At 36.7% G+C, this 22,939-nt stretch overlaps 1 protein-coding gene across 2 annotated transcripts; it reads right to left on the reverse strand.

The window, feature by feature from the left end:
• Positions 1-4,601: 4,601 nt before the first annotated feature.
• VWA3A (von Willebrand factor A domain containing 3A) lies at positions 4,602-22,672 on the reverse strand. 2 transcript variants are annotated; one of them, XM_069029518.1, is made up of 26 exons: positions 22,549-22,672; positions 22,201-22,318; positions 21,468-21,569; positions 21,292-21,374; positions 20,317-20,371; positions 19,462-19,560; positions 18,310-18,416; positions 17,936-18,061; positions 16,574-16,682; positions 16,116-16,181; positions 15,528-15,653; positions 14,978-15,116; positions 14,785-14,888; positions 14,467-14,547; positions 13,343-13,437; positions 12,327-12,446; positions 12,123-12,197; positions 11,274-11,418; positions 10,182-10,380; positions 9,669-9,739; positions 8,531-8,671; positions 7,051-7,150; positions 5,886-5,996; positions 5,419-5,516; positions 5,117-5,269; positions 4,602-4,660 (listed from the first exon to the last, which is right to left on the reverse strand). In XM_069029518.1, exons 1-26 carry the CDS (start codon positions 22,611-22,613, stop codon positions 4,634-4,636), a joined length of 2,715 nt encoding a protein of 904 aa, XP_068885619.1. In that variant the 5' UTR covers positions 22,614-22,672; the 3' UTR covers positions 4,602-4,633. The 2 variants fall into 2 exon arrangements, with proteins under 2 accessions (XP_068885619.1, XP_068885620.1); XM_069029519.1 differs by having other exon boundaries at positions 4,612-4,711.
• Between the last annotated feature and the right edge of the window lie 267 nt (positions 22,673-22,939).

Below are 22,939 nucleotides of genomic sequence, written 5' to 3' on the forward strand. Positions count from 1 at the left end.
TTTTTCAGTCAGCCTTGTTCATTAACAGATAAATCATGCAGCCCATGCAGCAGCTGTTATTACAGCTGTTACATCTGGTTCTAACCCTTAATGTGCTTAACTGCTTGCTGGACCATTAACAACTACAAATACACATCTGCCTTGCTCTTTTCACCCCAAACAGTTCTCCTTGAACTGTTCTTTGGTTATATTGGGTTTTACTGTGGACTATCTCAGCTAAGAACTGAAATCACTACAAATGTTTTCAACTTTGGAAAAAGTCACAGCTAGAAATGAATACATTTAATAAAATATTACCCTTCTGCTGAAATACATGAACTATACATAAACTATGATGGAAATGTGGTGACTGTTTACCTGAGCACTTTTCTGAAAGCCAGAATTGTCCTTTTGGCTTGTGTTCCATTTATCAAGCAATAATCTGTTTGAAAGAAAAACAAACCCCAAAGAATTACAGCAGTTTTTCACAGAGGCATAGAGTACCTCGGAGTCTTTGTTTAGCCCTGTCCTTGTGTGACCTTTAACGAGTAGGTATAATGCTTTTTAAAGCTTTTGCAGGTACTTTTGCCTGCTATTCCTACTGAATTGGTGCTTTCTGGTTCTGCATTGGCAGTTAGGAAGGATAACAAGAAACATAAGGATCAATACAATTTAATTGTCCTTCACTCCTATTCTAGACAATTCTCCAGATCTATTTTTTATATAAGACATTGGGAGTCAGATATTCTTGTCTTCATTCCATGAAACAACAAATACAAAGATTCTTGATAAATACTCACCTCCAAGATTTTGCCTGCTTTAAGAAACTTCGAGCTTTTGCTACTTCTTGAGTAAGTTTCTTTAAATCATCTCCTTCAAAGTAAGGGAAAACTGGATCCTGGAAACATAGTTAAAATAGTTAACTTTACTTGCACCTATTTTTTTCTCTTTCACCAACTTAATTAACTGAGCCTAATCTCTAAATTTCCCTACTCCTAGCTACTTGCAGAGAAGGTCTTGGTCTTACAAGGAGAGAGCAGAGTAAGCCTAGATTGAGCCTGGTTCTGTTCAGTAACATTTCCTGCTGTGACACTCCCTGAGGTCTCACACTGGAGAATTAATGTGCTAAGCACTGTACAAGGGTTTTACAATTAAATGTAACACAAGATGTCAAGGACAAGAAGACACAGTAAAAGCTAAAGATAGCTTAAAACCCACATCCAGACACATGATATATATTTTACTTCTCTTTCAAAACCTATATTGCCCTGTGTATTCCTTTCATGGGCTTGGGCACCCTCACCAAGGCAGTTAGCAGAAAGGCAAAGACAGATAGTAAGATTTCTCCTTTTGGTTTCAATGTGAAATACCTTAGAAGTTTTGTATTATTTTTTCTCATTATTTTTCTTTTTTAAATGAACTTTCTCTACTGATGAAGAACTAAGTTGCAATGAAACAAAAGAAACCGATTTATTGGACATACATCTTCATCATCCAGCCCCTCTGTCAATATTCTGTGTGCTGCTAATTGTCCATCTTCACCTGCAGGACTGCAGTGGAAGCGCCCTCCTGTTTGGGAAGCAAGCTTCTTGAGGAATTCTACAGCTTCTCTGCTAGTACAAAGTAGAAAGCTAATTATGAAAATTATTTCTCCGAAAGCAACAGCAAAAGAATTTCTAAAAACTCCTCAAAAATATTACATTGAAACAAATAGATTGGAGCCCATGATTATAAATTCCTGTATGAAATGGAGGCCATGTGGCAATTACCTGTGTCAGAACAAACTTCCCCAGTACCATCTTGGTAGCACAGACTTCTGACAATAAATAAAGTAGTAATTTTAAGAGGTTTTTTGCTGTTCTTAAAAAGTATCATATACCTGTCTGCACAGCTAAAAGAAATGGTGTGGATTTTAATATCTTGTTTCTTTCTCAGTCTTCCAATTTCTTTCAAAATCAGACTGCAACTGGTGTCTGGTTTCCCATCAGTCAACAGATACAGTGCCTCTACACCTTGGAAACTGAGAGCCTTCTGAAAAGCAGAAAATAAACTTAAATAATTGGTACATTTATATGGAAAGTTATACTTCAGAACGAACATCCAATGATTTAAGATAGTTTTATATGTGCCATATCATTAATCAATTTAGTTTTGTCTTTTCATTTTCACTAATTAGGAAGGAGATCAAGGATATAAATTTGAAAATTTAAGTAGATAATTTGTAGCATAAGACAACATATTTATAAGCAGGGCATTGCCAAAAACTGACTCACTGAAATAAGAAAATGAACTGGTTTAAAAGATTTTTACATCATATTTTATGGGAGTTAAAGATGTTTAATGTCTGAAAATCAGGCTCACTAGGACTTGAATGAATATTATGCAAATTTGCTCCAGTAATTGACTCAGTGGACATCTTTGTATTACAGACATGGCTTACAGCTCTACTGGACCTGACTGATGATGAATGCCATAACATTTATACAGAGATTGTGCAAGGATGTCTGGAAGAAGAATCATTCATTAAGGCAACATTTCTGTTTTGATTTCAATTTTAAATCTCATAAATTGCAAGTTCAGTTTCAAGTTATTATTACTAGTAATTTCTACACTGAGTATTTTTATACGATAAAAGTTTCTTCACTTGTAACTGAAGTTCAAGAATTGTTCTCAAAACCCATGAGATTCCAACAAACACTGCTTATTTAAAATCCTGTTTGGGTCAGAGCAACAATCCACAGCCACAGCTGTACATAAACATCACTTTGAGCTCCTGGCTATCTTCCCTCTCCAGTATTCTTTCAACATAAATATTAACAAAACTATTGATATTTGACTTTATTTTTAAACTTAGTATGAGCAATTATTTCAAGTATCTATGAACCCTGGGGCCAGAAACAGTGACTTGATTTCCAAACTGTTCCATGATTTGCATATAAAAAGGTTGTACACTTTGACATAATTTTCCTAGAACATTACCAGTCAGGTGGGAGTGTTTTACCCCCACAAGACACACTGTGTTCTCCAAGCTGTGGCACACCAACCTGTAAAGCTGCAAGGATGCAGGAGTTGCCATGAGCATGGCATGTGGAAGCCCACTGCACAGCATCATGGCACATTTCATCAGTTGCCTCTACAAGATACTCTTTCCAACTCTCTGTATTTTCTGCAAATCTCAGCAGGTTAAACCTGAGGAGAAAGATGACCCACAACATTTAACCCGAACCAATGCAATGAGTCACTATGGATAAGCCAGTTTCGAAATAAGTAAATAAATAAAATTTTAAAAAAAAACCAAACCCAAACACAAACCCAACAGCAAAAAGACCCAAACCCAATCACTGTCCCCCTCCAGTCCAAGAGCCTAGTGTTGGATTCAGATGTTCAGCCTTGGAAGAGTCAAAAAGCATATCTTACTTTGCATGAACAGAAAATCTATGGGAATGCTGACCCTAAAAGGGTAAACAGCATCAGCCTATGGCAGAGGCTCAGATCTTAGAGAGTTTAGAACTAAAAACTGGTAAAAGCAACAGAAAAAGCAGTTCTTGTCACATGCACATTATACTCTAACATATAATAATTACTTGAATTGTGTTTCAGTGGTGTATTACTGTAATTATTAAGCAATCTGATTACATAATAATGAGTGCAGATTTCAGTCTTTATCAGTCATTCACCATACCTGACTTCATTTTTTCTCAGCTGTTCCCAGATAAGGGAGGTAAGTTCTTTTGTGATGGGTGGCAAATATGGGTCCATGGAACCAGATGTATCAATCAAAACACAGACATTTGCTTCTAAAATGGTACCAAACAATCTTCGGCTGCCTGGGCCACAACATTGAAACTAATTAAGAGTTATTCCATAGGCTTATTTTATTGAGCATAATGTAAATCTTCAGATTTTAGGGGTAATTCTGGTCACATTTCTACATAATTAAGTCTAATCTATGTGGCAATTAGGTAGTTAAAAGGTTAATAATAGAAAAGTCTTCTGCCATTTCAAATCTAGCACTATCAAGCATTAATTACTACCTAATTGTGGTAACTCACATTAAATAATTTGTGACTCCTTTACAATCCAGCAAAAAATTAAACTGTTTCCCAACAAAGATCTTTATGAGCAACAGAGAGATCAAAATACCCTTCACCAGCAGTGATGCTGAACTTCTAAGCAGGGCACATTCTTAGCAAAACATGCAGAAAAGCTAATTTTGCTTGTATATGTTACTGTATATATGCTGTTGATAGAAAGCCTCTGCTCTGTATTCATGAACACACAAAGAGCAAAAACTATTTGACAGCAAGCTAGATGTTTATCAGCTGCACAGATGCTGAATTCTCTTGTATTCACAAAACCAAGTTTTAAAATTTCAATGAAATGCAAGACAGAGAACCTTTATTCCTACTGGAGGTTCAGATTTATGTTCAGATCTATTCTACCAGAAACAGCAGACAAGAAGGTTTTGTGTATATTTGAGTTGTGCTTTACAGAAAGCCAGAGGCACACCAATACCTGAGAGAAGCCACTGCATTCTGTGGATGTAACGCTGCAGCACCTTCCCCAGTTGTTCTGTGTAGATTTCCAGTTCTCTGGGGTGGAACTGCAGATGCTTCACCACCCCCTGGAAAAATTCAGTTTGTACAAGAGCATCTTACTTCAGGAAATCTGAGCTCAGCTGCTGCATATGGAATGTTGGCATTAGAAATCAGGGAGTTTTTTGTCTTTACATCTATGAAATAGGGTAAGAAAAATTCAGTGACTGTTGCTTGCATTTAACTGTCTATGCTTCTCTCCAGTCATTACACAAACTGAAACAACCAAGATCCAACATTCTCCCAGTTTCAACTCATGCATGATTTTGAAAAGTTTTACTTAAATTTCAAAAATTATTTTCATACTGTATGAGCAGAGGAGATGCTGCACATTCTAAAGAACATGCAGTTTGGACTTCAAACATACTCAATGGCTCTTTGTGGTGAATAAAAGACCTTCTCCAGCTTTCTACTGGAAGTATGATTTAGAAAGAACAGGGAAGAGTGGAGAGAATGTCACACTAGAAAGCCAGAAACATCAATCAACATTCACTACACAAGGCCTTTCAATAATGTAGGTACCTGACATCTGCAAAACCTACATTGATTTCTGCACTGGGGAAGATGGAACAGTATTTTGCTGATACTTTCTTGTGCAGAGACTCCACAGTTTTCTTCTGGTGGGTACAGCCTGGACCAAACATCAGTCTGGGCAATTCCAGTTTAAGTTTTTTAATACTGTACTTGCTCAGCCACTTGTAAGACAAACAAATAGAGCAACAGATTGTTGGCAAATATTAGAACAGTTTAAGCAATAAGACATTGTGCAGAATCACAATTAATGTTTACATTAATTCAGAGGGATAGTTCTGAAATGGCAATTAATTAATAAGGAGAAAAATACCTCTTTGCTTGAACAGATTTCCTCTTCCTCTGGCAATGCGACAGAGGAAACAGATTTTCTTATGCACTTTGCCTTTGGATACTTCTGATATACTGTACCTATTTAAGGAATAAACAAAGTAGCTAAAAAATCACTTATTTTTAAAAATTGTCACCTTCAAAAAATTCCAAACCCAATGTCCTGTAATCATCTATATCATAATCACAGCACTTTTCCTTGGAGCACCTGTGACCAAAAGATCGCAAAGGACTTTACAAAAGAAACCCCCCCCCCCCCAAAAAAAAAGGCAAAAAGAGGCACCCACCTGCACCCAAACTAAAAATCCTTACCACTAGTTGCTAAGTGAAACTCTCTTCCACTCACTGTTTAAAGCACACTGGTTATCAGTGACTTATCATACTGCCAGTTTTATAATAGAAGTGCTGATAAGAAAAGGGCTTCACCCATCCTATCCTGATAACACATACCCACACTTCTTCCTTCATCAATGTAAAATACAGACACAGAAAGCTCTGGTTGCTTCCTTGGTTTGTGCTTTCCTTTATTCTCAGTCTGAGGCCATTCTTTTGCTCTTTGTGCTACAAGTAGATAACAGATAAAAAACCCCCATTAACTTAGTTCAGCTGGATAAAACTCTTACATGAGAAGAGCTGAACTCTGTTCTTCTCTTCATATATTCCTATTACCAGAATTATAAATGCTTAATTTTCTTAGATACTGATTAAGAAAAATCATATTACAGCACAACTTAGGAGGCTTTCATAGAAATGGAAACAAACCTTTACAAATATATAAATTATCATCAGGAAGAATGTCACAGGAGTTAGTTTGAAAAAATTAGGGGTTTGAACAAGCATGATACTTGCTGGAGAAACCAATTTACTTTGTATAAAGCACCTCAGATTCAAAAATGAATCCAGATTTGTAAACACTGCCACATATCAACCTCAGTAGATTTGAAGACTCAAATTTAATGTAAAGAAAAATAAATTGCAGATGTTAGCAAACATACAAAGAAAAAACACAGGAAAATCACAAAAAAATGGAGGAGAAATGAATTGGGCTTTAAGGGACCAACAGTAACTGAAATCAGTTTAAGAGCTTTTCATACACCAGGAGCAGTTGGAAGAGTCAGCAGTTCAGACAAACTGACACCGGTGTTGTACTTTGCCTTCATGACTAGATCATAAATAAACCAAGTGGAACAGCATATTAATTAAAATGGGATCTAACAGAATTAGTGACAATGTATATATTGAACTAATGACATAAGAGATCTCTGAATTGCTGAGTCTTATGGCCTCAGGTATGGAACACAGGGGGGTTCTACTTTCCATCACACACATTTGACATTTCCTGATAAAGGTCAGGTATTCAATCCTAGGACCTGGAAATCATTGTACAGCTGTGCTGAGTTCCTTCCTTGCACAGTGCAGAAGCAAACAAGACAAATTACAGCTAAAACTCATTCCAAAGAAATTCCAAAACAAGCACGATGTTTCCTATAAATCTGATTAAAGATTACAATTCCAGGTGCTTCTAAAAACTTAATTTAAGCCTCTAATTTAAATACTGTCTTTTAAGCAACACCCAGAAGAAACTGAAGACAAAAAGCCCCTAATCCATACAGACCAGGTGGAATTCCTGCTTTGGCACTAGGAGGACGCCATGCCGGGACTCTTCCAGGAGTGTTTCTCTCTGCACCATGGTTGTCTTTAACATCCTTAAGCACCTTCAATAACAAAAAAATAAATGTAAAAAGTGTTTCAGCTGGATCATAACTGCATTATTCTATCCTGGAACTATCCTTCTTTATACTTTAATTCCTGCTTTACTCTGGCTTTGACAAATCCACAGACTGCCATGACAACACATTAATTTGCAGTTTCTTGCTGGGTTAAGTAACTCTAATTGCTCTGTTTTAATTACCTTGCCAATATCATCTGCTGCCATAAACCTGACAACTAACATCTACAGGGAGAGGAGTTTGGACCATTTTTGCCAGCAGTCTAGTATGGTAATGGCCTTGCTTTACAGAATACAATATTTAGTATCTTCCTCTGCATCTTACTGAATATTGGAAATCTAGTGCTGACACCAGTAATTTCTCCTTTAGGTTTGGCTTATCCCTCTAGGGGCTGAGCAGTCTGCTAAGCAACAGCAGCACTTGTTTAACCCTACTGTAGAATAAGACTTGCTGTGACACTGAGCCTTCAAGCAACTGACATCTAATTTAACATACAGCTCTACTATAAATATCACCAAACATCTACAGACAATCCTGTACCAGTCTTCTACAAGTTTAATCCCTGCATAACTGTGTTCTCTTGTCATCTCTGAGTAATTGGTTTCTCCTGCATTTGTGAAGAGGTGTTGAGAACATGCCACTTTTGATATAACAGCCTGGAAGACCTACAAAGCCTTTGCAACATTCCCACACCTACATTCCCACACCCACAGTGCCATTCCCATTTCAAAGATGAGACCTGAAAATTCCAGTAAGCACTGGCCCTTTATGCATATTACACATGTGCACTCCTACTCAAAGCAGACACATGCACAGCCAAAATGCACAAAGAAACAGCAAAATCCCAAGGGACTCAGTAGTGTAACTCCATGGAAATAAGCACAGCAGGCAGGAAACCAATGCTGAATCCTATTCTTGTTTTATTCTGGCCCTCTGTGAGGCCAAAGACATGCTACTGAGCTGCAGCTGTCTCATCTGTAAATGAGGAGAACACCCTAAAACTCAGTACCTTCTAGAAGGACTTGCACAATAGATGTAATTTGGTAAAGCACATTTCTGCTTTGCCTTTATTTCCATGAAACATTATTTTTTTAAGGTCAGAGGAAGGATTATTTAGACACCTTTTGATACTACAGTGTGGTTCCATTATAATGAATTACTTAGTAAGATGCATTTTTGGGATATGTAGCCTTTTGAATGCAAACATAAATTCAAAGTACTATCACAGTGCTGTTTTTATTCCTTCAGATTTTCAGCTGAGCACTTCTCCCACCAAGAGGAGCATCCAATAGCGGGGTAGGATCTCTAATTAACACACAGCATATTAAAAATTGGACCATTTCAAACCATTCTAGCCAGACTCACAGCTGTGGGTTTAGGAGATGGCACCTTCTGTGGCTTTTTTTTCTCCTTCTTTGTAAACACATTTGAGTTTCCTTCTGGTGTAAGGGGTGTCACAGACTGATTCACTGAGCGTTGCTTTAAGGACTCCACTAGGAATGCACACTGAAATGGAAATTCACATTGTTTAGTAATTCATATACATGGAATTTAAATAGATGACATTTCAAAGACAGTATTTTGTATTTACTACTATAATAATAAATAAAATTCCTGTTTGATAATGCTTAACACCTCTAACTGAACAGAAATCCCTTTGTGCTGTGCTTGCTCAAACACACTGTATGGAAACCCTTCCTGCTCTGGGCAAACAGACTAAACCAAAAGGCAGCAGTGTAAATAGACCAGGGCTAGGACAAATCGGAAGATGGTGAACCAAGTATATGCAACTGTGAAATGATAACAAGATATTTTAAACAGTCATTGAATAGCCACCAGCTCTTCTTTTAAAAAAGTCCAACTTTTGTGATTCAGACTTGTATCCAACAGGGTGCTCAGCCCTCTGGACAAGGTTCTTACTGCATATCTCTTTCTATGCACACTTTTATAAGAAACAGCCCCCACACTGCCAGGCTGGCTATGCTGCCTCAGTTATTCTGTTGGGTATCTTTGGAAAAAAGTCATGTGCACGGAATATGGAGAGATACAGTCTAGTCCTACAAGCTCAGTACACTTCAGAAAACAACTTGTTTTAGAATTGACAAAGGTTCCATGCTAATGACAAGCCCTCCCTACACTGAGACTTACAATAATGTAGTATTATTTATTTGTATTTAACAAATGTAACTTTCTTATGATGAAGAATTAATTTACTTGAAAAGAATTCATCACAGGATTGGCAACAAAAAGGAGAATCACTTGAACTGTAAACTCCTTATATTTGGTAAGGAATCATGGCTACTCCAACAGCAGTCACTGCAGTGCTATTGTACAGCTGCTTTCCAGTCCATGTTTACTCTATGGTCACTATTCTCACACTCTAGAACATTCCTGCCCATCATAAAAGGGTTTTGTCCCATCTCCTGAATTGTCAGCTGAACAAACACTGTTGAAATTTTTTAGGAAGAAACATGTAATTTAAAGAGTTCTATGTAATTCATACCTTTTGGGAGTAGTTCTTTGCTTTTTCCATTTCAGATATAATACTGGCAATATCATCACTTTCAAAAATACCTGATAATCAAACAGATGCCAATTAGAATGGGTTTTTTTAAAGTGTACAAAATAAGTATTTTTAAAAATGCACAACAATTTGTAGAACATGCTAAATACCAATGCAAAGAATCAAAAAGCCTCTGTTTCCAGCAAGCCTGACCATCTGGACCTTCCGTATTAGAACCTGTATTTTAAATCAGCATCTTTAAAAAGGTTAACAGAAAATAGTGAATTCAAATAGAAAAAAAACCCCAAACAAATTCCTTCATGAAGGCTGCATTATAATATTCTGCAATGTGATTGAAAGTCTCAATAAAACTATAATCTGTGTTTATATCTCAGTGCTAGTACAGAATTAGCATATCCTAAAAAAAGTAAACGACTTGGGAATAAAAAAGCATTAACAAATATTTTTTCATTAATGAAAAAGAAGCATGTGCTGACTTTCCTTTTCTCATACCTGCTTCTCCAAACCAGTGAAACCTCCCGTTGGCTGCCTGCACAATTTCTTTAAAAGCATTGGCAGTTTCCCTTGGGGTGGCGTAGCGGGCTGGAATAACCCTGCTGGAGTCAGTGCCCTTCACTGCACTGAACAGACAGACATGGAGCTGTAAATCAAAACCTCTGCAAACCTCAGCCACGTAAGCACTGATTGTGTGCTGTGAGACAGAAAAAAGAAACATCAGTGGTGAGCCTCTACCTCAGACAAGCTTCCATCCACTCCACTGGTTCCTGACTGATGTACAAATCCTCCCCATCGGAGCAATTCAGCACAGGAGCATACCCTGAGCAGCCCAGTGCCTCCTCCATCCTTGCAGATACACACCCATTGTCACTGCTGCTGGTTGCAGTGGCAACAGCTCTACTGCAGGCAAGAGGTGAGCTGGGGTAGGTTTGGGAACCAAAGACAGAGACTGTGGACACCAAGTTATCTGTGCACAGGAGCAAAGCAGGGATGGAACTGTCCATTTGCCCCTGGTTTCCTTGTCAGCCAAATGGGCTTTAATGGTTTCTTAGGTTTGCCCAGAATTTCCAGAGGTTTGGTAACAAAAGCAGGAAACACCTCACTGCACACATGTAGAAAAGGCCCCGGAGTGCACACACTACAAACATGGATCCAAGCAAGGGATTATTGGGATAAAAATAGGAGCTGTCTCTACATTGTGTACTATGGAGTTCTACTGGAAAATTATTTGTGTCTCTGTTCCCATGAGTCCTAAGGAAATAATAAAATACAAACAATCAGCTTGCTCAAACTCAGAAATCGGCAGGGAAATGATGTCCAGAGCTGGAGTGGGAAAGGAATTCTAAAAGCACATCTTGAATTTTCTATATTTCACACATAATTAATAATTACTACCTCCAACACATGACTAGCAATTGCAGAAATGGAAGTTTGGGATGCTGGCAGTTGTGCTGCCTTAGGTATATAAAGAAGGAACATTCTGCCAATGAACTGTGATGACTAGCCATAAGGAAAAAAAAGAGAAAAATAAAGCTGAGATTAGTTTTGATAGGAACTTGGAGAAGAGTTGCCTATGATGACACTCACTGTTTCCTGATCAGGTATTCCAGTAGCCAGCAGGTAGAGTCCCTGTGATTTGTGTTTATCTTTGTCTTTGAAGTCAACTTCCACAGCTCTCCTGAGTGCACTCAAGAAATTTCTACTGCCCTTGCACTCCAAGCTCAACACCCACCTAAACCAAGATGTTTACAGTTCAAAGAATGAAGAAACAAAAGCTCCTGTTTCTGCTTAAAGCCATAAATAGCACTAAGTATCTTAAATAACACTGCACTGGAGTCTAAAATTTTTGAAAATGACAGAGGGCAAAACCAAATTGTATAATGGCCCAAATTATTTGTTCTGGTTTCTGTACTGCCAGCATGGCGAATCAGTTTTTAAAGTAAGATACAGAGCATAAAGAGGAAAGAATCCTCTCTTAATTTTATGTGGGAAAATATTAATATTATAGAACTTACAGAAATAGAAATGAAACCAGAAGTATAATGAAGACAGAGTGTGTGACCCCACAAACAGAAACCTTTTTTCCAAAGCCTGTGGGAAAACCCCATAGTTTAGCTCTCACATCCCAGTTTATTTGAAGCAGTTTTCAATTCTTCATGTAACCTGTTCATGAAGTGTTTTTACAGACACTTCTGTATCTGTGTACATATATATATAATGTATACATATGAAATACAAACTCACCAAGGCGTATTAACCTTTACAATGGTATTTTCACAGCAAACCACCATGAACAATCAGTGTAGAACATGGCAGCCTATTTTTATAATATGATAAACTTATAATTTTTTTAAATTGTTCACAATTTTTCTCTGTTCTATCTAATTTCAAGGTACCTGTGAAATTCACATACATGGGATAATTATTTGATCCTACCTCCAAGCCTTTTCTAAGTTTTCTGGTTGGGAAGGAAGCAGTTCCTGCTGCCAAGGCACAATGTCACTCCCAAATCTTTCATGGAAAGATAACAGCAGTTAGTATTCAGATTATGGTTTAGAACAAGAAGAAGATAGAATAAATTCACTGGAAAAGAAAAATCTCATTACAATTATTTTAAAAGACTCTTAAATAGTTACTTACGCTATAATATTGAAGTAATCCTTGTTTGACATTTGCTCCTCAAGTAAAAGTCGCAAAGAATGTTGGATATGAGAAATGTAGGTAGAGTTTGTTGCTGATATATCAACAAGTATAACCACCCTATATAAGAAATATGTTTTTCATTAAAAAAAAGAAAAAAGTCTTATGTAATAATGCATTCTTATCTTCAGTGCACTCTAACTTGTCAGGGAAAGTATCTGCTACCTATGTATCAAAATGTATAAACACTGAATCTATATTTAAAAAAAATCTGCAAAACATTAGGTGAGATTTAAAAAAGAAAAAAAGTAACAGTAATGGAAACTTCTATCTTCCCTAAACTATGGAATAATCAGGGTACTGGTGACTTGTAGTGCCATAATGGCTGCTGAACCCCAAACAGGTCCTCCTCCTTCTCTGTACTTGAGTATCTAAAACCCTCCTGGAAAGTGTGGATGTTTGCCAGCAAGGAGAAGTTGTTGGACAGGCCACTGTCCTTTCCCCAGCCATCATTCCAGAACATGGAATATTGCTCCAAAGACAAATGGAGAAGCTTTCTCTCAGCATGTCAGTGCCAGAGTGGTTGCTCAGGTATGGACTGACTGATGAAACCTAGCACATTACTTGTTTTGAGAAAACTGTTAATGATGAGATTCTCAGCATGGTCAGTTTGAAGTCTTGCTTGCAGAGACAATGCAGGATGGTTGGGTAATGGATGGGATAATTTGTGAGCAGTAATATTGAAAAGACCCACAGATGAGATGGACAGTCAGTGGGATGTGAGTTGCCAGCACAATACAGTGGCCAGATGGGTTAATTCAGTCCTTAACCAATGAGCAAGAAAATCTCAGGTAACTGGGGCCTCAGCTACCTTCCTTTTGTCTGAAACTTCATATTCAAGGCTTGTAAAAAAGAGCAAATGTGCATTTGAGGTTGAGTAAGGCCTCAGACAAAACATAAATGAACATTGTTCTCAAACACATTAAAGCTTCAAACCTGACAAAAAAATAAAATACCTTCTTTCACAAACACTTCCCCATATTCTTCTGCTAGCAACAGACAGCCAGTCAATTCGTTTCTCATAGATTCTTACCATTTTAGCAAGGATTTTCTATGCACAAATAAAGAAAATTTATATTAAAAATAAATAGTTCAAGTCTTTTATTGCCAAATGCTTAATAAAGAAATACCATACCACAGTAATGAAAAAATAAAAAGATTTTCATTCATTTAGACAGTGACATTTCATTCTTAGTACAGATATGAGTACACAGTCCATGAAAAAAACATACAGTGATAAAAAAGCAACAAAGAATCTAAAGGTCTGTATCTCCACTTTTCCTCTTGCTAGCACATCCCAAAACAGTGGTCAGGCATATCAAGAAAAGAAAAAAAAAAAAGCTTTAAAAATACAGTTTTTGCAAGCTTACCCTTTCTTCAATAGCATTTTTAGGCAGTGTTCATAACAGAACACATCATTTAACATAAACACAATATTCTCAAACACATGTAATTCTTTAACACAGTATCAATTTGATACTAAGGTAATTTGTCCAAACTCTACACACCACAACCTTTCCAAGTATATGTAGGTGTTATATGAGGGCATGTCAAGCTAGAAAAGGGCACTGAACTTGGAAATAAAGCTATAATTTAACATGCTTTTGGAGCATAAAACAAGCATCTGCCAGTGAGCCAGGAACCACAGAAGCTGCTTTCATTTCAGCCACTTCACACTCTCCTTTTGGTCTGGCTGTAGAGTTCCACAGACTTCTCATCAATCCCACTTTAATGAATTATTTGCCCTGCCTGGAAACATTCCCATAGCCCTTTGTCAGGACTGCTAGTGAAGTGGGAAAGAAAAAGGACTGACAGACCTACATAGCAAACCCTGGCTGCTAGTATCCCCAAACAGCTTCTCTTTTATTCAACTTGTCCCACTCTCTGATGACCTGCATTCTGATCTAGGAGGAAATCCTCAAGAATCACTGCTTCCTGTAAGAATTCCAGTGGCTGCAGACCTTCATGGACAGCTGTCTGCACATGAATCCCTGCAGTACTTAGCTAACAAGACAATTAATGAGGAATAATTAGATGGTAGCCTAGCCCTGACAAGGCCACATCATGACAGACAACTCACCTGATAGCTGTACAATACTGGCAGGTCAACATGGATATTTTTCACAGTTCCATCATACCATTCAAACTGCATCATCACTTTCTAGAAGGATAAATAGTGTTAACTGTTTAACAGAACCCAACATAAGACAGACTAACATGGAATTTCTTCCTGAGCCATTCTTAAGAATGACCTAAGTATTTGATTTGAATCTGTGACTCAAATTTCAGCCTGTAAAATTTCAGCTACCTTATAAAGTACTGATTTTAATTAGAAAAATGTAGCAATAGAAAGAAAAAAAACCCCACAAATCCAGGAAAAAAATTCCTCATCACTTGCCTCATGTAGAGTTGATGATACTCTTTTTTTAAGAATAGGTACAAAATCTTCCACAGGAGAGAAAGCATTGGGAGCCAAAACTTGATAAAGGTCTAACTTTTTAGCTATAGGAAGAAACAAATACATTAAATAAAACACACACTCTCTCTTTAATTCATGTTTCATACCTGTTAAGCTTTTCTTTCTGTGCTACCTTTCAATCCATATGTCTTTAACCAGTCTGCTGAGGTTTTGGCCAGGATGCCTCGTGTTTGAATAACTAATGGTCCTTTGTGCTTTGGAGGCTTTGGGAAGAAGCTGGAAGGTGCTGTACTTGCAAATGCTGTGGAAACCTAAAATGGATTTCAAGAAAAGCTCTTGTAAGTTTTAGGATAATATAAGTTTGCAGTGGATTTAAATGTCCATCCAAATCACATGGGAGTAAGTATCTTTTCACCAATTTAAAGGACTGCTGGAACTTCATTTAAATGATCCTGCATAGAGTTAGGCTAGTGATCCTCTTAGATTCCCATTATGATCATAGGACAATGTTCTTTTCATGCATTTTGGAGACTGTTCAGCAAAATGTCTTCTTTACAGATTTGGTTCTTAATTTGCTCTTACAAGAGATGTTCAATACAGAATATTAAAAGTTCACTTATGAAAATACCTGATTAATCATACAATTTTTTTTCATATTGTGAACACTTAAAATTTCTAACCCTGATTATTCAAAGTACATCTGAAAATAAAAAGATACATACGGCTGCTGTTTTACTACTAAGCAAGCCACCAACTCTTCTTTGAAAAGTCTGTTTGATGCTCTTGAGTAGGTCCTTAGCCTTCTGGGATTCCTGAAGGAGAAGATGAAAATCACTGCTATCGAAATTCTGCAATTATAAAAACAAATGGGGAAAAATAAGTTAAGTACTGTTCAAACACCAACTGAAACCAGCTTTCTTACTTAACTGTGCAAACATCAATACAAGACTGCCTGGCATAGCAGAATTGGGTATAAATGTATCTAATGCACTGCATATGAATTAGTAATCCTTTATAAACAAGATATTACTTTATTACTTTGAATCATTCTACAGTAAGCCACTGCTTTTATCAGCTGTCAGTCAGTAAACAGTAACTGCAAAATTTATTGCACTTTAAGGAAATGTTTTCAGTTGCAGAAAGAATTAACCACAGGTTTATTGACCACATCCTCAGCATTTCTGTGACCGAGACTTTCAGCACCAAATCCTACTATCAATCTCTACTCAGGTGATAATTATTTTACCTTCTCAAAGTGAAGAATCATCAGAAAGAGAGAAAAATGCTTTACACCTCTGCCTGTCACCTACCTCTCCCTTGGAAGAGTAGCAATGGTAACGGCCTCTTACAGCTTCTGCAAGGTTCTTTAGAACTGCCTACATATAAAAATAGGAAGAGAAACAGTTACTTTGATTTGGTGGTCTCTTTTGATAATGTGGGTTGTTGGTATTCAGTTCTCAGCAGAGACAGAAAAAGAATCTTTGAGGTACAGATAGTGAGAAAACCGAAATAATTGTTTCCATCATTTGCTCACCAGTCTCATTTTAATATGGCTGAAAAATTAACTCAGTAAAGAAAGTTACAAGATGATGCTCCAAACAATTTTTCCATGTGTGCAAATCTTCTCTGAAGAGAATACAACACTAATTCAAGAACTCTAATGACTAGGTTAGCTTCCCTACAAGTTTATGAGAGAATGCATTACAGCTGAATAGGAAAAAAAATGACAGGACACTTAAGGAAGTTAAATATTAACACAATTACTTACCAGAGAAGCAGGGTTGCTGCAATCATATGTAACAGTGTGAATCTGCAGTTTTCTCCCCAGTGTACACTGCTGAGCATAATCACATAATATTTCAAAAGACTGATCAGGGCTGATTAAAAAAAGTAAAAAAAAAAGGATATTAACAATGGCAGTAATCAAATGGGAAAAAAGGCTATACTGAAGAAGACATGGAAAAAACCCTGGGAAAGAAATAATAAATCATGGGAAATATTTAGTTATTTTGCACTACCATGCTTTTGGAGGGACCTTCTCTCCCTCTTTCAATCATTACTGAGGTGTCACTACTGGAGTTTGGTTCTGTCCTGAAACCCTGAATGATAACCCACCAAGATCCTGTTCCCATTCATAACAGCTTGTGATTGAAATGTTCTGAAGTATTCCCTGCTAGCCCTGGAAGCTAAATTCACCAATTGTGGCCCCTGTGATAGAAAACCTTTCAACTCTGGTATGTAAGGATGTCCTCTGTTTCCAAAGGCACCAAAAAAGTAAAACTTTGTCTTATGTTTAGAACTTAGTGGCCCACAGAGCTTTCATTTCCTGAGTTCTGATGGCTAGTAAAAACCTTTCCTTCCAGCTACGCTTCTGCCAGGGACAGAAATTAAGGAATTTTTCACAGTATAAACCTCTGTTTTCTGTTCAGAGCAGAAAACTTGGAACCTTTTAATCAATACTGTGTGTTCAACAAGTTACCTGAAATTTAAGTTCAATTACCCTAAGTATCAATCTTGCCAAAGTAACACCATCCCTTTTTGCACATTTAAAATAAAATACAGTTAGTAAACTAGGGGTAAGGTAACACTCCCAGAATCCTTATTGTAGTCTTTTCCTTGTAATCCCAACTCCAATATTGCAATTTTCAAATTATGACAGTAGAACTGCAGAATTTAAGTCCATAACTTACATAACCTCATCTGGTTTCATTTATTTAATCAGACATTTTAAGTTCTCCATCAGCACTACTAAGATCACAGAGAGAACACAATCTTTGAATGCTCAATGCTATTTTACAGCAAAATCTATCTTATCCTCTAATCTTCCTACAGGTGTGGACTCTTTCAGTGACATCCTTAATGACACTTAACTGATGTAAAATTATAGCTAGCAGGCTCTCAATAGATTACTGTGATAAGTGATCTTCAAAGGAAAAACATAGCTTCATACCACAAAAGAGTAGATTAATAAATAGTAAGAAAGGGAAGAAATAAAGGCATTCAAAGGTATAAACTAAAAATAGGTAAAACTTGGATCTTAAATTTTCTATTTATTTTTGTATTAAGTTCAGTTTCTTGTACCAATCCTGTATCCAAGTTAAATCTGGTTGTCAAGACATAATAAACTTACCAGCTTCCTACAATAAGAACCAAGGAATTCAGTTCTTTCATCGTGAGGACATGCCTCAAGGCTTTCAGCAAATTGCAGCCTCGACCAGGCTCCAGCTCTTGTATCCACTGTCTTGCTTCATGTAGCCTAGGAGAGGGGAGAAAAGAAAAAGAACACGTGCAGGTGCTAAATAAGATAGACCACAAAGATTACTACAAACCACAGGAGCAGCTAAGATATTCTATATATGAAAACCATCTTGAAACCACTGATCACATGATCAAATTCATTTTCTCCCCTCTTAAAAACCACTACTACCTACAATATTAGAGATTGCTCAAATTAAATGGAGGCCTTGTTTGAAATACCTTTATTTTTCAGAGAAATTAACTTACACATGAACATTGATGGTTTTTGGACTCTCCCACAGTGGTGAAATTTCTGTACTGAATGAGAGGCAGTACAATTGCTTCTTATAACAAAGCTGTTCATCCATTAAGCACTAATAAATAAAAAATTATGAATGCATTACTATCCATGCTGCTTCTGGTAGGGTTATCATGTAAAAGACTAAAAATAGTAATTTTCTAGAAATAGTTCCAGCAATTTTTTCATCTGCCACTAAAAACAGCTTCCAAGAAAAGCTCATAGAGATTCAAATATTTGGTAAGGATAGAGACAAAACCTGCAAACTTATGGCATTCCAATTAATTTGTTAATGGGGCAGGAGGCAGGGGTATTTGTTGTATTGGTATCAGTTTTTCTCTTCAGCTGATGACCACATGAAACAGCAGTGATCTAGAATGCACATAATCACCAACCAAGCAATTTCTAAAAATGGTTAGCACATAATCACAGACAGCTCAGATATTCAGGCTAAGCAAACCAGACTGAGTTTGTGGAAACTGAGTTTTCTTGAAGGAGTTTTATTTGAAACACACAAATGAAAAACCACAAATAATACAAACTGATGGTAAATAAATCCTGAATGTGGGAAACTGAATTGTACCAAGTGTCAATTTTAGACACGAAAGCAGCTACATTGTATCTTCCTTCCTTACTACAAAAGTTTTCTAAAAACAAAGAGCACAATAAAGGACAAGTTTCTTCTGAGTACACAGAAAGTTATTAATTCACCAGGGTTCTGACAAAATTGTGAAGTGGGCCTTACTGTGACAAAATGTAAAGTTAAAAGAAACTATATTTACTATAAATAGCTCTATGTACAGCTTGGCTCTACCTCTTACAGCTGCTTTTGTTAGGCAAGTTTATTCCATAGAGAATGCTGACAGAATTGAGAAACTTCAACAATAACACTTCCCTTAATATTTTGAAGTATATACTGGATTTGTTTTGATCTGGACATTAACAAATACTACATTTTCAAAGACATTTGGAGCATACTTTTCTACAACAGAAAATTTCTTTTCTATTGTATATTAGGATTTTAAGCAGATTTTTTTCTATTTGGTTCCTGGCTTCTAGTTCCAGAAAAGCTTGATTAGTATGTTAAAATTGGCAAAATTTGCTTTATTATTATTACTTACCAAAAGGTTCTTCTGAAAATCCAGTAGTCTAGGTCCATAACTCAAATGAGACACATCAACCAAAAGTCCAACTTTAGTTCCTTTTATAACACCAAACACCTTAAAAGAGAAAGGTCACTGTAAATATGAGCTTATCTACAGTTTAATAATTTTACTGCTTATGCTGCACAACACCATTTTAAAATTAAGTATTAGGTATTTATTTTAATTTTAAACTTTTTAGCACAAAGATAACACAGTGACAAAATCAAGGAGGAAAAAAAAAAAGAAAAAAAGAGAGTCCTACTGGCTCCCAGTTAATCCTTACCAGTGAATCATATCACCTCCTTCCCAAGATAACCTATCCATTAATTGAGAGGATAAATGAAAAATAACTTTGTCTACAGCATTTCCTTCAGACTAAATCAAGCAACTTTGTGGAAACCAGATTTTGGAATGCTGCTCCTTTCTCTATTCCCTTTGAGAGGGATTTACATCCTGAGCATTAGCACTGCCAGGCACAGTGTGATGAACCAGCTGTGCAAGACTGGGCACAATGAACTACAAGACAGCTCCACTCCAGGCAGAGGTTAAGCTCAGCATTGTCTGCTCCCATTTAAATTGTGCTGAGGGGACCTGATGACTAAGACTGCAAAGACAAAGACTGAATCTAGAAAGCAGAAAACTGCATACCAATGAAAGATCAGGAAATACAATCCCCTGTCAATATCACTGCATATGATGTGGAACTTGTAGTAAATAAGGAAAATAGAAAGGCTTTCTGAAAGCCACTTTTCACTAGCGTTCAAAAGTGAATGTAATCTTTAATGCCATATAGAGTTCCATTCTAAAACTATACTGCAAAGTTCAAGTTACCTTTCTGCTGTCCTGCAACAGCCACTGAATTCGGTGCTGATAGAGTTCAATCACTCTGACAAAAGGCAGAGCACACATTTAGCTACTGCATCCTCTCACACTGGGTTTCAATGTAACAATCAACCATCTGTCTTCATCACATCCCTTTTCTCACAGATGCAAAATCTGTGATAAAGATATTTTAAAATATGTTAAATATGCCCTTATACAACTGGTCGTTGCAGGGCTAACCAATTAAATACTTCTTCCCCTAAAGCACCACAACTTCTAACAGTTTAATATCAAAATAGTTATAGCTTGAGGTGAAGCTAAGTGCTTCCTGTCCTCTAAAATGGTTTTACTTTAACCAACTTATTTTTAATTCCATGCACATAGTGTTTACAAGTTGGCAAACAGAAAGTTTAAACCAACATTATAAAGGGGAAAACCCTTTTTGCTTTTTCAAAACAGAGAAGTTGCTTCTGTTTTATAAAAGCCTGGCACAGTGAGGTATGCTGAAATGCCACCACTCCTATCAATTGTGAAGACCAGCAAAAATATTATGATTATTCTACAGCTTATTGAACCTATAAATTAAATTATTTAGGTATTCTTGATTTTATACATTTAAAATTCACTTAGAAAACTTTCAACTTCCACGTCATGACTGCATCCATGACTTGAAACTAATCCAAGTCACACTAAGTATAATCCCCAACTACACAGTGTTACATATGGAAACCTGACCATTCACTGGCTGCTTTTCTAAAATGAGCAAACTGCTTCACATCAACACCTGGTTGATAAGGATATTCCTTAAAAAAGCCCAAACCTCAGTTGTAGTGACATACAATTATCCCTTACTCTCTCAGCAGAAAGGATTTAATGTTGAGATAGGCAGCCAGAGATAAAAAATTAAGATTTAAGGCGGTGCCTGCAGTAATGGAGATACAGAATCAGTTACACATCAAAATAGTAAACAGGATAGACACTTACTCAGAAATTCTGGATTCAAAATCGGTAACGGTCTCCTCTGTAAACTCCATCTCTTCAACACCATTTCCTGAATTCCTGGAGCACTATGCATGATTAACATCAGAGATGCACACAAGTTATGACTGACTAGAGAAAAGGCAGCGTTGTACTTACAAAATAATACTGCCTTCATTTACCAGATACTCGAATGTTAATTGCAAGGATTCTAAACTGTAGTTTCTTATCCATTCTTCTGTTGTTTGCACCTTTTGAGACTGTGTTTTCTTCATTTCTCCTCTCTACAGATCAAGAGAGAAAAAATTACACGCAGTATGAGAAACTACATGTGCTGCTTAAATGTGACAAAAGTGTAAGTAGTAAGGAAAGTTGCTGCTGGGCAGTGCATGTCCAAGAACATAATTTTATGTACTGGAATACTTTTTTGAATGTGGGATACAAGAAAAAGAAGCTTTCACAATACCCCCAGATTGTGAGCTAAAGGAAGGAAAAAAAAGCTTAGTTTAGATCAGAGGGGAATTAAGACAAGAAATAGGAGAGTTCAATAAAAGAATTAAAATAAATACCCCAGTGATTTACCAGAGAGGAATAAAAATCAGCGTTCCCAAACACGACTCAGTTTGAAGTGATATATATTGGCTCCTGCCTTTCTGAAGAAAAATGCAGTTATCAACAGTTGATCTCATTTATTGTTTTACCTCATTTGTTCACAGACTGATTCACCTCTGCAGGGAGACTACACGTAGTTTAATGACATCAGTAATTATGTCTATCAAACTGTCTGGGTATATATGCAAATGTATGTAAGGAAGCATATTAGTTGCCTATCAGTTTATTTGTTTCCCACTCTGAATTTATAGTGGGTATGCATTACTGTACTAGCTGCTCCATTTTGTAGAATAAGTCACCTACCAGCACATCTTGTGTCTTGCTGGTATGTTTTCCCAGCAATCCATTATCTGGTCCTAGATGAGGCACAGCAAAATCTTGCCTTGGTGGACAATCACCCTGTAGATGGCATTTTGTCAACCTACAAGACAATAATTTTATGAGAGCAATTCATTACTTATAATATTCCTGTACTGTCATAAAGTAATTTCAAGTTTTTTCTGTAGGAATGGTTTTATACTTTGACAGTTGTTGAAGCATTAATTTAATATAGGATGTTTTGAAGGGACATAGTACACAGTTTACATGAACTTTAACTTATTTTCTATCTACATATGAAGCCCCAACTAGATTTTGTAACAGTTTCCTCACCCAGTTTTTTCCAAATATTGATCATTGTCCAACAACCATGCCATTTTCCTGACGTGTGTATCCATTATATGAATAGACTTAGCCCTGTTAAAAATAAAAGTAAAACGATAGAATTAGAGCAAAGAAGTTAAAATACTCAGGAATAAACACTATTTAAAAGGTATTGTCAGCAACTTAAATGATAATTTATATTGTATGTGGGACAACAGTAAACTAAAAAATAAAGATAAGTTACAATTACCCTTTTATAGAAAACACATTTAGGAACCATTCTGCAGAAGCTGCATGTTAAGGGATTTTATGCAGTTAATTATATGTGTGCACAGCTGCTGGGAGACCAGCTACAAAGCTCAACCAGAAGAAGAGATTAATCACAGCAAACCCCAGAGCG

This window comes from Aphelocoma coerulescens, chromosome 14 (genome assembly GCF_041296385.1).
Source record: "Aphelocoma coerulescens isolate FSJ_1873_10779 chromosome 14, UR_Acoe_1.0, whole genome shotgun sequence".
Taxonomy (NCBI): domain Eukaryota; kingdom Metazoa; phylum Chordata; class Aves; order Passeriformes; family Corvidae; genus Aphelocoma; species Aphelocoma coerulescens.

What these genes read in the sequence shown, in the direction of transcription:
- VWA3A (XM_069029518.1), bottom strand. Translation starts at nt 22,613, where the DNA reads ATGGATACACACGTCAGGAAAATGGCATGGTTGTTGGACAATGATCAA. An exon ending in GTTCTTATTGTAGGAAGCTG is followed by an intron (nt 16,683 to 17,935) that starts GTAAGTTTATTA and finishes TTTTTTAATCAG; the next exon opens with CCCTGATCAGTCTTTTGAAA. An exon ending in TATCATCAACTCTACATGAG is followed by an intron (nt 14,548 to 14,784) that starts GCAAGTGATGAG and finishes TTATCCTTCTAG; the next exon opens with AAAGTGATGATGCAGTTTGA.